The sequence below is a fragment of the Pseudophryne corroboree genome, chromosome 1 (assembly GCF_028390025.1).
Source record: "Pseudophryne corroboree isolate aPseCor3 chromosome 1, aPseCor3.hap2, whole genome shotgun sequence".
NCBI lineage: Eukaryota > Metazoa > Chordata > Amphibia > Anura > Myobatrachidae > Pseudophryne > Pseudophryne corroboree.
This window is the reverse complement of record NC_086444.1, coordinates 1,024,033,176-1,024,050,540: the sequence shown is the minus strand read 5'-3', so window position 1 is coordinate 1,024,050,540 and position 17,365 is coordinate 1,024,033,176. Positions and strand designations below refer to the sequence as shown.

Sequence of the window (17,365 nt, the reverse complement as noted above, 5' to 3'; positions counted from 1 at the left end):
AAAATAAAATGTTTGCATCCCCTCTAGAGCCAGCAGAATTAATGCGTTTAGAAATATCAAGAATTAACACAAAGAAAAACCAAAACTCTACAAAACAAAAATCAGCAAATGCTCTACATGTAATAATGCACACACACACATAGCATTGGTCAGATTGAGGAGAGGAGGGTGGGGATTCATGTTAATGGGATTTGGCTGGAGAGTGTTTGACACATAGAAATTGGGGTAAATATAGCTGTATATGTACTCCAATTCGTTAAGGTTAAATAAGTAGAAATAATACAGTACCTTTAACTATCTTATCCAAATAGTGAGCTTGTGAAATTGAGAGGGGAAAAGAACAAGACAGACATTTCAGGACAGTAACGGTTAGAAATGACATGCAGAAATAAAGAGCATCTGAGGCAGGCTAGTACAGGGAATATTAGATCAGAGATTAAGAGATGAGACCTCCAAACCAGCAAATGCCAACTCTGTACAGAGCGGATATTAATTCCCTGTACTGGAATCTACATTTCATGCCACTTTAGGGTAGTTTAACTCTGATGCCCTCGCTTTAATAACATGGGGGCAACTCATATATACATATCACAGTCACTGATATGCAGTATGTAGAAGTAGTACTGACCTATACATGCCGCGCAGAGTTGAACGCAAGCCCATTTGCAGAGAATACCTGTATATTGAGTGTTTTCACACTGTACATGCTCTAAAACTTAGTGTAAACAATTACAACTAGGGACAGACGTGCGCAAACCTAACATACAGTATGTCCACTTGTGGCTGGTGGGATGTAATTGGGAGTTTATATGAAGGTAAAGTTCAGAGAAGACATAGTGACTGAGCTGCGGACGATGCAATGTCATGTGCATGTATAATTTGCACCTGGGAAGATGGATATACTGCACTTGAGTTAACATTGGTGTAAGTGTGCACTGATAATGGCAACGGCTATGAAACTATGCTCGTGGCTAGGGATTGTCCGTCCACAGAGGTGCTTAGTACAGTACATATGGGCGAATATATGTATTTCTGTGCATGCAATGAGGGAGCAATTACTGCCAACTTGCGTTCAATTTTGTATCAGGTCCCTTGTGTATATGAAATGGTGGCATAATATTGTAGACTGAACCGTTATGCATGAGAACGTAGCCTATCAATTCACAAGGTTACATGAGACACTCAACTGGTTCCATTGACTTGCTTCCAGTGGAATAATTGAGGCATAAGGCCCCCTCTGCCTCAAAGATGCCAGTAATTTGCCATGCATGAATAGGCTGTACTTGTATAGATGTACTGTACATTGTGTTAGCGCGCAGAAACAAGTGGCTGCATCCCCTATCTCTAGGTGACGTGCTCAGAGTAATGCACTTTGGGGGTTAGAAGAACGGTCTGTCACTATTACACAATAGTCCTTGGAAGAAGTAGCCTAAGACGCACTACAATCAATGTATGCTTCTAATAGTTGGTAATGCTTTATGTACGTTAAGAACAAATACATATATATTTACATACTGTAATATGTACAAACACAAAGAAATAAATGTTAATTTACACACACATACTGATACACACAAACACACAAAGAACTAATGTAAGGTGTACGCACAAATAAACCAGATATATGAATGCAGCAGCAGATGTACAGGGCATTTCTCAAACATTTGTCCAGAAACATATTCTCTACCCTTACCACCAAGCCCTGTGCGTCTGCAGGAGAACCAGATGGACTTGATTCAGAGGTGCATATCCAGTCGTGACTGCAATTCTGTATGCTGAAAATATGCAAATGTCGGAGCCGCGGTGTCTCAAATCCGTAATTTGTGTACAAAAACGCATCATCAGATGCACATTGGTTGCACCATCGTTAATCTGAGCAACCCTTATAATGTCCATCGGAAGTAAGCTGCTGGAGCCGTTTCCACTGCATACACAGATGCAGTCACAGGCTGAGATACACCCCTGAAACGGTCGTGAAATGCTTGCGTTTTACTCACACACCCCTTCCGTTATTGTCAACCACACTGCGTACAAATCGGCCCTGCATTCGCCAACAGTAATCCATCGGATGCATGCGCAGTGAGACTCAAAATTCTCATATCTGCAAACATCGGACTATCGTCCACCTCTGAATCAGGCCATTTAATCCTATGTCCACCTTCATAATTCTTTATGTTAACTGTCAACTTTATCTTATTTTAAATGAAATTATAGCTCAAACACAAGACCGTCCTACAAGAAAAACTGATTTTTCTTTTTAGAAATAAAGCCGTTACATCTGGGACACTTGGCGATGTCTTACAGTACAGCACATTAGGACATATTTTCTCAACTCACTTTCTGAGCTGCCTTATGTAAAAGAAATTTGCCTTCCTGCAATTTGTGAACATCTTACCAGCTAACCTGTTGGTGTCTACAACACGCCGAGAGGTGGCCATTTTTTTTAGGTGACATATTTAATAGCCTCCTTTGAGTAATGGTTAAGTCCACAAAGCGCCTATGGAAAAGACTGTGTCATGGATAATCACTTAAATATATTCATGTTTAAGAGAGTTGAACTCCAAGAAATATAACACTTATGAGGAAGCAAGTAATGTGTATCTGTTATTTAAAGCTGCCTATGAAATAACTGCAAAGATATTCCCAATGCAATGACTAAATGATTCACAGTGTTGTAATAAATGTTTATTTTGTTTGTAATTAGGGTACACATGTTATTGAGGCATAGATGTCAGGAAACCTGCACAGAAGCGATAGGTGATAGTCCATGAAACAACAAATAAGATCACATTATGCATATGGACCTGACATATGGAAATGTAACACATTATATTATGTAATGTTAAAGTTCTATGAAGAAAATAATGCTGCATTATATATTATGACATGTGGACACATCCCAATTCTGAACTTAAATTACTATGTACAGATGGAGCCTTACTCATCTAGCCTTCTCTGGTGGGCCTAGGTGCACCAAGGTTTATTAGCATAATCCTTTCATCTATTGTTCTCAGCTGCAATACAATACAGAGAGAACAATACAACAGGGGATTAAGTCTGACAGCACTGGCTCACTTAATCCTATTAAAGGGATAGATGAGCAGGGCTCCATCTGTATATCTTTATTCAATTTTGGCCTCTTAGAGTAATAAATATGTAAATATGTCCTGCTTTATGACATCAGATATATTCTGGCTTATAAAAATGTATTAAAGAAAAAACAAAAGTTATGCTGGGTATACATTTTACAATTATCTGGATGATCCCCCTGATATTGGCAACCATTAGTGACTGCCATATACTACAAACAGCATTAGTGACCGCCATATACTACACAGAGCAATAATGATCGCTATATGCTACAGACAGCATTATTGACCACTATATACTACAGACCGCATTAGTAACCACAATATGCTACAGACAGCATTAGTGAACCCCATATTCAGATGTGTCCTCATTCATCATTGCTACAGACACGTTAAATAGCCCTTCTAGTCGCACATAGACGTGAGCGTGTTTACTAACACCAGGGGGCATACAGTATGTAATAGGGTACGAGTTTGCCGGAAACATGGTTTTGCCTTGTAAATGATTGATGCTTTAAAAAAAAGACGTCCAAGAAAGGCCGGCATACCGCACCTCTGGCAAAACCGGACCCTATTACTTAGCCTCCAGGTGGCTTTCTGTGCATTTTTCCCCAAAAATGTGTCTTATTTGCATCGCAATAAGATGCATAAGCAGACTCTGCTGATTAAAATGATGTGCAGCATGCCTATAGTCTGTCTGCATACGTATGCAGCTCTATCTGCATATGAAATGCTACGTTACAGTGTTTTCCTGGAAAATACTGTATTGCAGCATTTCGTGTACAGATAGAGCTGCAGAATATAGGCATGCTGCTTTTCATTTTAATCAGCAGAGTCTGCTTACGTCAATAAAACGCATTTTTGTCAAAACAAGATACCCGACGCTAACAGAGTTGCATGGGAACTGCCGAAAATCTCACACCAGGCTTCTTGTGGTGCATGGCATATTGAGGCTAGTTGTATGAAGACACATCTGTACTACAGACAGCATTAGTGACCTCCATATACCAAAGACAGCATTAGTGACTGACATATACTTCAGACAGTATTAGTGATCTCCATATATTACGGAGAGTATTAGTGACTGCCATATACTACAGACAGCAATAGACACTGCCATATACTACAGACAGGAATAGTGACCTACAAATATTACAGACCACAGTAGTGAATACCATATAGTACAGAGAGAATTAGTTTCCCCCATATACCGCAGATAGCATTAGTAACCACCATATACTACAGACTGCATCAATGACTGTCATATACCACAGAAAGCATTAATGACCTCCATATACTAAAGACATCATTGGTGAGCATTAAATGTCTAATTGCATCCCACAGTCTCATAAAAAAAATCCTAATTAACCTCAATACATCATTAACTGCTTACCCCCCTTATTCTTACCTAACAAACAATATGCAATGCTATGTGTGCTGTATGACGGTCACTGTGAACTGCGTTTATTGTATAGCAGTCACTGCAGACTCTGTTTACTACTGTATGTTGTGATCACTAAGTACTGACTTTGTTTCTTTATGTGGTTTCTGTAGTACATGTGTGTGTAGGGGTCATCAAAATGATGATGATCCAGTTCACATAGACCTACAGTACCAGTCAAAATTTTGAATGTTGATCAATGGTCTTAGTCGTTCAGAGTAGACCGGGCAATTGTTGGGTCACTCTGCTTATAAATAAACTGTCAGAATAAAGCCAGCCACAGTATATGTCAGTACAATATTAGTGCGTTAGCTGTGGCAGGCTCTTGACCCAACCCTGTTAAAGCTGCATGCCTACCCTGGCACATCCTATCACCTGTCCTCCTGCTTACTTCTTCACTGGCACACCAGGATAAAATGGGGGGGTGTTAAAAAACACTTTCAGCTTACTCCTGCATGTGCCTCCCACGTGTTCAGTAACTGGACGGGTGTGATACTGTAGCTGCTTAACAGCATATCAGAAAAACATAATCTGTGTTAATAATATATGTGTGTCTCAATCACCCAGAGCTCTATACAATGCATAGAAATGGGTTTTCTTTTAGGAAGATAAGGTTTGTATCCTAACTGTATTTCTCTAACGTCCTAAGTGGATGCTGGGGACTCCGTAAGGACCATGGGGAATAGCGGCTCCGCAGGAGACTGGGCACATCTAAAGAAAGCTTTAGGACTATCTGGTGTGCACTGGCTCCTCCCCCCATGACCCTCCTCCAAGCCTCAGTTAGATCTTTGTGCCCGAACGAGAAGGGTGCACACTAGGGGCTCTCCTGAGCTTCTTAGTGAAAGTTTTAGTTTAGGTTTTTTATTTTCAGTGAGACCTGCTGGCAACAGGCTCACTGCATCGAGGGACTAAGGGGAGAAGAAGCGAACTCACCTGCGTGCAGAGTGGATTGGGCTTCTTAGGCTACTGGACATTAGCTCCAGAGGGACGATCACAGGCCCAGCCATGGATGGGTCCCAGAGCCGCGCCGCCGGCCCCCTTACAGAGCCAGAAGGCAGAAGAGGTCCGGAAAATCGGCGGCAGAAGACGTCCTGTCTTCAACAAGGTAGCGCACAGCACTGCAGCTGTGCGCCATTGCTCTCAGCACACTTCACACTCCGGTCACTGAGGGTGCAGGGCGCTGGGGGGGGGCGCCCTGAGACGCAATAAAAACACCTTGGATGGCAAAAAAATGCATCACATATAGCTCCTGGGCTATATGGATGCATTTAACCCCTGCCAGAATACATAGAAAAACGGGAGATAAGGCCGCCGATAAGGGGGCGGAGCCTATCTCCTCAGCACACTGGCGCCATTTTCCCTCACAGCTCCGTTGGAGGGAAGCTCCCTGGCTCTCCCCTGCAGTCACTACACTACAGAAAGGGTTAAAAAAGAGAGGGGGGGCACTAATTACGCGCAGTATTAAAGATACAGCAGCTATAAGGGGAAAAACACTTATATAAGGTTATCCCTGTATATATATAGCGCTCTGGTGTGTGCTGGCAAACTCTCCCTCTGTCTCCCCAAAGGGCTAGTGGGGTCCTGTCCTCTATCAGAGCATTCCCTGTGTGTGTGCTGTATGTCGGTACGTTTGTGTCGACATGTATGAGGAGAAAAATGATGTGGAGACGGAGCAGATTGCCTGTAATAGTGATGTCACCCCCTAGGGGGTCGACACCTGAGTGGATGAACTGTTGGAAGGAATTACGTGACAGTGTCAGCTCTGTATAAAAGACAGTGGTTGACATGAGACAGCCGGCTACTCAGCTTGTGCCTGTCCAGACGTCTCATGGGCCGTCAGGGGCTCTAAAGCGCCCGTTACCTCAGATGGCAGATATAGACGCCGACACGGATACTGACTCCAGTGTCGACGGTGAAGAGACAAATGTGACTTCCAGTAGGGCCACACGTTACATGATTGAGGCAATGAAAAATGTTTTACACATTTCTGATAATACGAGTACCACCAAAAAGGGGTATTATGTTCGGTGAGGAAAAACTACCTGTAGTTTTCCTGAATCTGAGAAATTAAATGAGGTGTGTGATGATGCGTGGTTTTCCCCCGATAACAACTGATAATTTCTAAAATGTTATTGGCATTATATCCTTTCCCGCCAGAGGTTAGGGTGCGTTGGGAAACACCCCCTAGGGTGGATAAAGCGCTCACACGCTTGTAAGGGCTCTACCCTCTCCTGAGATGGCCGCCCTTAAGGATCCTGCTGATAGAAAGCAGGAGGGTATCCAAAAATGTATTTACACACATACTGGTGTTATACGGCGACCAGCAATCGCCTCAGCCTGGATGTGCAATGCTGGGTTGGCGTAGTCAGATTCCCTGACTGAAAATATTGATACCCTAGATAGGGACAGTATATTTTTGCCTATAGAGCATTTAAAAGATGCATTTCTATATATGCGTGATGCACAGCGGAATATTTGCCGACTGGCATCAAGTCTAAGTGCGTTGTCCATTTCTACCAGTAGAGGATTATGGACACGTCAGTGGTCAGGTGATGCGTATTCCAAACGGCATTTGGAAGTATTGTTATTTGGGGTCGGTCTTTCAGACCTGGTGGCCACGGCAACAGCTGGGAAATCCACGTTTGTACCCCAGGTCGCCTCTCAACATGAGAAGACGCCGTATTATCAGGCGCAGTCTTTTCGTGGACAAGCGGGCAAAAGGTTCCTCATTTCTGCCCCGTGACAGAGGGAGAGGAAAAAGGCTGCAGAAATCAGCCAGTTCCCAGGAACAGAAACCCTCTCCCGCCTCTGCCAAGCCCTCAGTATGACGCTGGGGCTTTACAAGCAGAATCAGGCACGGTGGGGGGCCCGTCTCAATGAATTTCAGCGCGCAGTGGGCTCACTCGCAAGTAGACCCCTGGATCCTTCAGGTGATATCTCAGGGGTACAAATTAGAATTCGAGACGTCTCCCCCTCGCCGTTTCCTAAAGTCGGCTTTACCGATGTCTCCTTCTGACAGGGAGACAGTTTTGGAAGCCATTCACAAGCTGTATTCCCAGCAGGTGATAATCAAGGTACCCCTCCTGCAACAGGGAACGGGGTATTATTCCACACTGTTGTGGTACCGAAGCCGGACGGCTCGGTGAGACCGATTCTAAATCTAAAATCTTTGAACACTTACATACAGAGGTTCAAATTCAAGATTGAGTCACTCAGAGCAGTGATTGCGAACCTGGAAGAAGGGGACTACATGATGTCTCGGGACATCAAGGATGCTTACCTTCATGTCAAAATTTACCCTTCTCACCAAGGGTACCTCAGGTTTATGGTACAGAACTGTCACTATCAGTTCAGACGCTGCCGTATGGATGGTCCACGGCACCCCGGGTCTTTACCAAGGTAATGGCCGAAATGATGATATTCCTTCGAAGGAAGGGAATTTTAGTTATCCCTTACTTGGACGATTCCCTGATAAGGGTAAGATCCAGGGAACAGTTGGAGGTCGGTGTAGCACTATCTCAGGTAGTGTTGCGGCAGCACGATTGGATTCTCAATATTCCAAAATCGCAGCTGGTTCCGACGACTTGTCTTCTGTTCCTAGGGATGATCCTGGACACAGTCCAGAAAAAGGTGTTTCTCCCGGAGGAGAAAGCCAGGGAGTTATCCGAGCTAGTCAGGAACCTCCTAAATCCGAGCCAAGTCTCAGTGCATCAATGCACAAGGGTTCTGGGTAAAATGGTGGCTTCCTACGAAGCAATCCCATTCGGCAGATTCCACGCAAGAACTTTCCAGTGGGACCTGCTGGACAAATGGTCCGGGTCGCATCTTCAGATGCATCAGCGGATAACCCTGTTACCAAGGACAAGGGTGTCCCTCCTGTGGTGGTTGCAGAGTGCTCATCTTCTAGAGGGCCGCAGATTCGGCATTCAGGACTGGGTCCTGGTGACCACGGATGCCAGCCTGCGAGGCTGGGGAGCAGTCACACAGGGAAGGAATATCCAGGGCTTATGGTCAAGCCTGGAGACATCACTTCACATAAATATCCTGAAGCTAAGGGCCATTTACAATGCTCTAAGCTTAGCAAGACCTCTGCTTCAAGGTCAGCCGGTGTTGATCCAGTCGGACAACATCACGGCAGTCACCCACGTAAACAGACAGGGTGGCACAAGAAGCAGGAGGGCAATGGCAGAAGCTGCAAGGATTCTTCGCTGGGCGGAAAATCATGTGATAGCACTGTCAGCAGTATTCATTCCGGGAGTGGACAACTGGGAAGCAGACTTCCTCAGCACGACCTCCACCCGGGAGAGTGGGGACTTCACCCAGAAGTCTTCCACATGATTATAAACCGTTGGGAAAAACTCGACAGGTATTGCGCCAGGTCAAGGGACCCTCAGGCAATAGCTGTAGACGCTCTGGTAACACCGTGGGTGTACCAGTGTATGTGTTCCCTCCTCTGCCTCTCATACCCAAGGTACTGAGATTGATAAGATGGAGAAGAGTAAGCACTATATTCGTGGCTCCGGATTGGCCAAGAAGGACTTGGTAACCGGAACTTCAAGAGATGCTCACGGAGGATCCGTGGCCTCTACCTCTAAGAAGGGACCTGCTCCAGCAAGGACCCTGTCTGTTCCAAGACTTACCGCGGCTGCGTTTGACGGCATGGCGGTTGAACGCCGGATCCTGAAGGAAAAAAGGCATTCCGGATGAAGTCATCCCTATCCTGATCAAAGCCAGGAAGGATGTAACCGCAAAACATTATCACCGCAATTGGCGAAAATATGTTGCGTGGTGCGAGGCCAGTAAGGCCCGACGGAGGAAATTCAACTGGGTCGATTCCTACATTTCCTGCAAACAGGAGTGTCTATGGGCCTGAAATTGGGGTCCATTAAGGTTCAAATTTCGGCCCTGTCAATTTTCTTCCAAAAAGAACTAGCTTCAGTCCCTGAAGTTCAGACGTTTGTAAAAGGGGTACTGCATATACAGCCTCCTTTTGTGCCTCCAGTGGCACTTTGGGATCTCAATGTAGTTTTGGGTTCCAAAAGTCACATTGGTTTGAACCACTTAAATCTGTGGAGTTAAAATATCTCACATGGAAAGTGGTCATGCTGTTGGCCCTGGCCTGGGCCAGGCGCGTGTCAGAATTGGCGGCTTTATCCTGTAAAAGCCTTTATCTGATTTTCCATTCGGACAGGACGGAATTGAGGACTCGTCCTCAGTTTCTCCCTAAGGTGGTTTCAGCGTTTCACCTGAACCAACCTATTGTGGTGCCTGCGGCTACTAGGGACTTGGAGGACTCCAAGTTGCTAGACGTTGTCAGGGCCCTGAAAATATATGTTTCCAGGACGGCTGGAGTCAGGAAATCTGACTCGCTGTTTATCCTGTATGCACCCAACAAGCTGGGTGCTCCTGCTTCTAAGCAGACTATTGCTCGTTGGATTTGTAGTACAATTCAGCTTGCACATTCTGTGGCAGGCATGCCACAGCCAAAAATCTGTAAATGCCCACTCCACAAGGAAGGTGGGCTCATCTTGGGCGGCTGCCCGAGGGGTCTCGGCTTTACAACTTTGCCGAGCAGCTACTTGGTCAGGAGCAAATACGTTTGTAAAATTCTACAAGATTGATACCCTGGCTGAGGAGGACCTGGAGTTCTCTCATTTGGTGCTGCAGAGTCATCCGCACTCTCCCGCCCGTTTGGGAGCTTTGGTATAATCCCCATGGTCCTTACGGAGTCCCCAGCATCCACTTAGGACGTTAGAGAAAATAAGAATTTACTTACCGATAATTCTATTTCTCGTAGTCCGTAGTGGATGCTGGGCGCCCATCCCAAGTGCGGATTGTCTGCAATACTGGTACATAGTTATTGTTACCAAAAAATGGGGTTATTGCTGTAGTGAGCCATCTTTTCTAGAGGCTCCTCTGTTATCATGCTGTTAACTGGGTTCAGATCACAAGTTGTACGGTGTGATTGGTGTGGCTGGTATGAGTCTTACCCGGGATTCAAAATCCTTCCTTATTGTGTATGCTCGTCCGGGCACAGTATCCTAACTGAGGCTTGGAGGAGGGTCATGGGGGGAGGAGCCAGTGCACACCAGATAGTCCTAAAGCTTTCTTTAGATGTGCCCAGTCTCCTGCGGAGCCGCTATTCCCCATGGTCCTTACGGAGTCCCCAGCATCCACTACGGACTACGAGAAATAGAATTATCGGTAAGTAAATTCTTATTTTAAAGCAGTAACTAGAGAGCAAAGCAGGTCCCTCATGCAATTTGCTGTTACAGATCCTCAGACAACTCACAAACAATACAGTCGAGCGGTAACAGAGCTGCAGCCTCTATCGTTAGTGAAACCTATTTAAGTGCATAAGCAAAAGTTAATATTTGCCTGACCTTCCTTTCTAGCACAATATGTTATAAACTTAAACTCAAAGTATTATATATTAAACTCATGTGTACAGAAATACCATACACATGTGGCAGAATGCTAAAACCTGGCAGCTGTAATCGCCCATGCATTCCCAGTGGATGTATTTCTATTAAAGCCCTGGAAGTTTATAGAAAAACAGCAACGATCACCTTTTTACCTGTGCCAAAAAGCCACATTCTAACTGATAAGCCTTAATCTGCAAAAAGCACCTTTGGGCCGAGGTCTATATTTTCGTCAGTGTCTATTGCAGTGATTGCGGCTTTTGTCCTACAGTATATAATAACAGGCATAATCACAGCTGGAAAAAGGCAATCTGATTTTTCTGGGTATTTCAAGAAAAGACTCTTACCAGTGAAAATGACAGAATAGGAAAGGTAGAGAGAGGCTTAAAAGCTCTCTGATGCAAACCAGCCAATAACAAAACAGACTTTCCAATTTACAAGCCCAATGTCTTGAGCCTGAACACAAGTAACTAACATTTGAGGGAGGAATAATTCTATGACATGCTAGCACAACCTAGCAATTCTTCTGAACAGACACAGGCAATTATGCAAAACTCTGAGCAAAGTTATGTATAGTAGTTGTCTAATGTATAAGGGAATACTCTAGGGGCATTTATCAGCCCACCCCTGCTGATTCATTTGGCTTGGCAGAGGAGAATCAAGTCTAAATTGTATCTATTAAAACAAGGGTGAGCATCATGCCGTCTTCAGGAAATTATACACTGTTTATTGGAAATCAAACTGGCTATTTTTTGTTGGGAAGACTGAGGCCAGAAGCAATTGCATTTTTATCTAAGAAAACATTTGCCTATTTTTGCTGTAGCTTTAAAATGTACCTTTCACGTATTTTTCACATTAGTGCTGTTTTTTGACGTAAAAAAATGCCAAAAAACTTTTTTTCTGCACTACAAAACTTTAGAAATTGATTACACAGACTGCTCCACCCCCTGTGACATGATGCAGACAGACTGCTATTCTGGCCTGTGTAGGAGGACCTCTTAGATAAGGCCAAGACTGGGCATTCACAAGTCTGGGGTATGGATGCACAGTATCAAGTGATGAAAGAATACAGAGGTCGGGTCAGTAGAGTCTGTTGCAAGAAGATGATCCAATTTATAAAGTATTTCTAATAGCAGCACACTCAGGAGGGCCTGTGTTATCCCGTTGCATAGTTGCACAGTAGCAATTCAGTAGCTGCCCTCCCCATCCACCAGGTCTACTCGTATTACTGCAGTGCAGGTTGATATTGTCTCGTGATCACAGTTGATCTTCAGGCAATAACCACTAAAGGACCACATCGTTTGAAAGAGGGGACTCTGCTCTTTTAAATAAGGGTGGCCCTGAATATACTGGGATCAGAAGGGGAGATATATTCACACATCCCTGGACTTCATAATGATTTCTCCAGTACACGGGTATTGATATATGATCACCAGAAAATAACTCTTCAGGGGTTGCATCACTTGAAAGAGACACATCTCAAATGAGCGTACCCTGAGTCGGTGGGTGGGAGGATGGGGAGGCTTTCTCTAATGCTTTTTCCTCTATTTCCTGTCTCTTAAAAAAGTTCAGCAAAGCTTATCCTGGAAAGGGCTTAATTATATCATTAAAGGACAAGCGTTACTAAGCCATGTCTCTTCCTGGGTCCTAGTGACAGCAACTGTAATAAAGGGGTACTTATAGGTAAGTCCATCTCTTTTGAACCAATGCAGAGCTTGGAATAAATCCCACATACTTGCCTACTCTCCCAGAATGTTCAAGAGACTCCCGAATCCTGTCCACTCCTACAGTGCATCATAACCCAGCTTTTCACTGAAAAATGCATATTGCAGAGATGTCAGGGCTGTGATGATCTAATTCAAGGCACCATTGTTCCCCAGCAGCTGCCCCTGGGACCTCTCCCGCCAGGATCTCCCACAAGATCAGCAACTATGAGTTTTCACTCGTCGGTGTGTTAAATTGGAGTGGATTTATCATATCCCACATTTAAGGCGTGGATATGAAAATATTGACTAAATTTGCAACATGAAAATGGAAATCTTCACATGAATTTAGTATTCTTCTACTGCTTACGATATAACCCTGTGTCCGAGTTTGGTGTCAGTGCTTGTATTGTGCACGTGCATCTGGAAGCTGTGCAGGCATCATTGGGGGCAGACCAAAACAGTTGCTGATATAGCAGCCCGTAGACTACAATAGGCTGATGCCATCTTCAGATGGCTTTAGTGGCCAGGGCCAAGCTCCAGAATGCTTCACATATCTGCAGCTTGGCAAGTCTGAAGGCATTTCAGCCCCATAAATACCTGAGGGCTGTTTTGTGATTAGAAAAGGAGGGACTACTGCAGATATTGGAGTTAACCTCTGTGGCCCACTATGCCCTAAATATATGCGGGTGCACCTGGAAACTGCTGTTTTTAGGTGATGTGCCACAAATATTCTTTAATAAATATGTCCCTTTATCAATTGTTTGCGGATATCGCTAGTGACAGCTTAGACAGCCTGGGAATGGTTATGCTAATGGTCCAAGAGATATCAAAAAGTGAGAGCTACAGAAGTAGCTATGCTCCTCTTACTGCGATACGTCATACTGCGATACGGCATGCTACATGGCGTATGGAGCTGTGATTATTTGCAGCCAGCAATTGCTCTTTTAATTCCATTATGAACTAATGGAGCAATCACTGGCTGTTTTGGTCTGCCCCCAATGATGCATGCACAACTGCCAGATATATATAAATAATGAAAGAACATTCGATAATATTACTGTAACTGGTGATTTTATGTTTGCGATATTAACTGGATTCTACTTTCTACTTAAATGTATAGAACATGACATTAATGTTTTTTTCATGATCGTTTTCTTGAAGGCCAAAACACATGAATGCGCCAGGCGACCAATGAAACGGTTAATAACTCTATTAGGCAAATAACAGCAGTGTCTTGAGGGCCTGAAGAGTCTACACTTGGCACACAACATTGTTATTCTAAGCGTCCTTTGCAGGGCATATAATATGTCAGAAAACGCTAGTCTCCTATTATACGTTCCGAGCGTGGCCTTCTCTAATGACTGCTATTAGCATCCCATTAAAGAGGCACCTAGGTATCATCCTTAGATTATTCATGCACTAGATTCAGTAGATATGATAAAATGAGACTACTCTCTGAATAAGTATATTAAAACCATTTATTCCAATCAGCTGCTGTTTTAATCAGCAGGAACAGCATGCCCATTGATTTGATGTTCATTAATTGGTACTCACTGCACTATTTTATTACTGATTATCCTGTCATAATGGATTAGAACACTAACACAATTTGCATTGCTCCATATCTATCCTCTTCTACGAGACTAAAAGAAATCCTTCTATAACAAAGTGAGATTGCATTTATAGGGTAATGTTTAGCACAACGAGATCACTAATACAGATGTAGCTATGAGGACTACACCTGTTGATGACTAGTTTAGTTTTTTACATGTCCAACAATTTATCTGTCTTTTTTTGACCTTTCCAGTTATGAACATTTACGGGTTTGCATCGGGATCACGACGGTCGGGCTGCCGGCTGTCAAAATACTGACAGCGGCATCCCATTCTTGAAAATACAGACACTGAGTAATTCCTAATGCCTAACCCTAACCCACCATTCCCGCAGCCTGGCCCTAACCCTCCCTTCCCCTGCGGCCTCACACTTACACATATACTCCCCTCGGGGGCTTACCTCTCTGGCGTCCCGTGACATCCTCGTTCGGGATGTTCATCATTTTCGGGATCCTGGCATCGGCATTCTGAGTTGTGTTGGGATTCCGTCTGCGGGGATCCTGACTGCATCCCGTTTGTTACATAACACTACAGTACTATACTTTTATATGTATGTGCATTTGAATAATAAGAAAAAAAGGATTACTATCTAAACAGTAAAGCACGCTGCTTGGCTTGTGACTCTTACAAATTCTCTTCTAATATGCAAATTGCCTCTAACAGTACTTTATTTAAAAAGGTATAATTACCCACCAAATTAAAATTCCATTACAGGGAGGATAAATATTCACTTTATCTTAATTCTATTTTTTGTAATCTCACTGTATTTATACAATAAAGCGAGGGGGCAGAACAGTGTGAAAGTAGAAGTGGGATAATTATATATATTCTGACATAAAGTTTTCACTAGATGCTAATATAACCAGGTGCTTGTCTGGGGGTCTGCAGATTGGAGTGCCTTCTTTTAGGCATGTAGCACCCAGGTGAAAGTGTATAAGAGTGGGTAGAGCTGATGAGACGCCTCTTAGTTTATTTGCTTTATTTGTCGATAAGTAGAAATCTTACATCAGGTTCATTAGATATACAGATCTTTTTATAAAAAGGAGAACTGTACTATATGGCAAGGGGCTACCGCCGGCGATAATCAGAGCCATAACTAGACTTTTTGGCGCTCCGTGCCAGAGAGAGAATTGCCCCCCTCCACCATTTTTCCAATAGGGACGAAAGACGCATGCCTCATGGGGAAGGAGCATGTCAAAACTGATCTCAGAGAAAACCCATGCTATGATGCCCTTTCCCACATTTTATATATATTTACAAACCACTGCAAGAAAATGGATTTGGACACAAATCCTCTTTATATCACATTCATGTACTTAGCTTAAGAGTTTGTTGTTATTCAGTTGCAATACCGTTTGTTAAATAACACATTTCAATAAACTGCCATACCCAGGATTCAAACCTATAACCTGTTGAATTCTAATCAAATATCCTATTCATTGAGCTGTATTTGATCCTGCATAAAGCTATGAGCACTATATGAAGCTATTGGTACTTAAATAAGCAGCATTGCAATGGAGCAGATCTATGTAGTGTGCAGCCACACATCCAATATCTTGCAGCCACTCACTACATAGATCTGCAATGCTGATCATTTTTTCACAAAGTACAAGGTAAGCTTCAAATAGTTAGAATTCTCTAGCTTAGAATTATCTACCTTTCTATGCAAGGGCAGATAGCTCAATGAATAGATTGTCTGACTGCAATGCCACAGGCAATGGCTTAGAATCCCGGGTATGTCAGCATCTTGAAATGTAATAAAGGACAGTGTGACTGAATAACAAAGAAATCTCAAGTTGAATGTTGTATAGGTATTAGCGACAGAAGGGGCCAGGGTAGGAGACAACGGCGGTCAGGAGATGCTGGGCTTCAAAAAGATGTGGAAGCTGCAAGTGAAGTAATTAAAACAGATAATTGCCAAGTGTCACCAACAGCGCCCCCCTAGCCAGCAACACTATGTGCGGTGCACCCTCCGCACATACCTTGTTACAAACCTGGTGATAATACTCCTATTTCCGGAGATTACCCCCGCTGGTGATAACATTTGCCAGGACAGTACTCCTTGTGATAACATTTGCCGGGACAGTACTCCTGGTGATAACATTTGCCGGGACAGTGCTCCTGGTGATAACATTTGCCGGGACAGTACTCCTTGTGATAACATTTGCCGGGACAGTACTCCTGGTGATAACATTTGCTGGTACAGTACCCCTGGTGATAACATTTGCTGGTATAGTACCCCTGGTGATACCATTTGCCGGGACAGTGCTCCTGGTGATAATATTTGCCGGGACAGTACTCCTTGTGATAACATTTGCCGGGACAGTACTCCTTGTGATAACATTTGCCGGGACAGTACTCCTGGTGATAACATTTGCTGGTACAGTACCCCTGGTGATAACATTTGCTGGTATAGTACCCCTGGTGATACCATTTGCCGGGACAGTGCTCCTGGTGATAACATTTGCCGGGACAGTGCTCCTGGTGATAACATTTGCCGGGACAGTGCTCCTGGTGATAACATTTGCCAGGTTTCTCTGGCTAAAGCTCCCTCATGCAATACATGAGCCTAGTTTACAAGAATCACTGCAGTACAATTATGGCCACAGGGGGTTATTCAGTAAGGATTGCAGATTCTGCTTAAAAGCACAATCTGCAATCCTTTATTTTGCATGCTGGGGCTGCCCATGGCAGGGTAAGGCCCCCCAGCATGCTGAACGTCCTGCCCAGCGGCTGCGACCGCAATTTCATTGCGGTCGCAGCAACTGTTGACGTCCCCCTGACTTCATGGCAGGCGCATCGCCGCCATGTTTTCCCATCGCAGCAGCTGTGAAGACGTCACGCAGCCGCCGTGAAAATGCCACCAACCCACCCCTGTAATCCCAGAGATGCCCCCACAACGGTCCATCACCGCCCCCACCCACCCCGCAAACAATGCAATGCCATCGCATTGGCCGGGCATGATTGGACTGGCACTGGTGCCGCCAATGGACATGCAACTGGCGCCGCCAAATTGCGGTCACATCACTTTGCAATGCGACCTGAGTAACCCCCACAGTCCTTTTTCTCCTATTGCCCTTTTAGGATTGTGGTT

General features: G+C 44.2%; 1 protein-coding gene across 15 annotated transcripts in view; it reads right to left on the bottom strand.

The window, feature by feature from the left end:
- The window catches only part of TENM3 (teneurin transmembrane protein 3), a 1,613,133-nt gene that overhangs the window by 200,876 nt on the left and 1,394,892 nt on the right, over positions 1–17,365 (bottom strand). For 11 of the 15 annotated variants that reach the window (XM_063920671.1, XM_063920672.1, XM_063920674.1 and 8 more), the window contains one exon: positions 289–315. The exons of the other annotated variants lie outside the window; for them this stretch is intronic. In XM_063920671.1, coding sequence (XP_063776741.1) covers positions 289–315 — 27 coding nt within the window. The remainder of the gene's footprint in view (positions 1–288; positions 316–17,365) is intronic. 15 annotated transcript variants of the gene reach the window in all.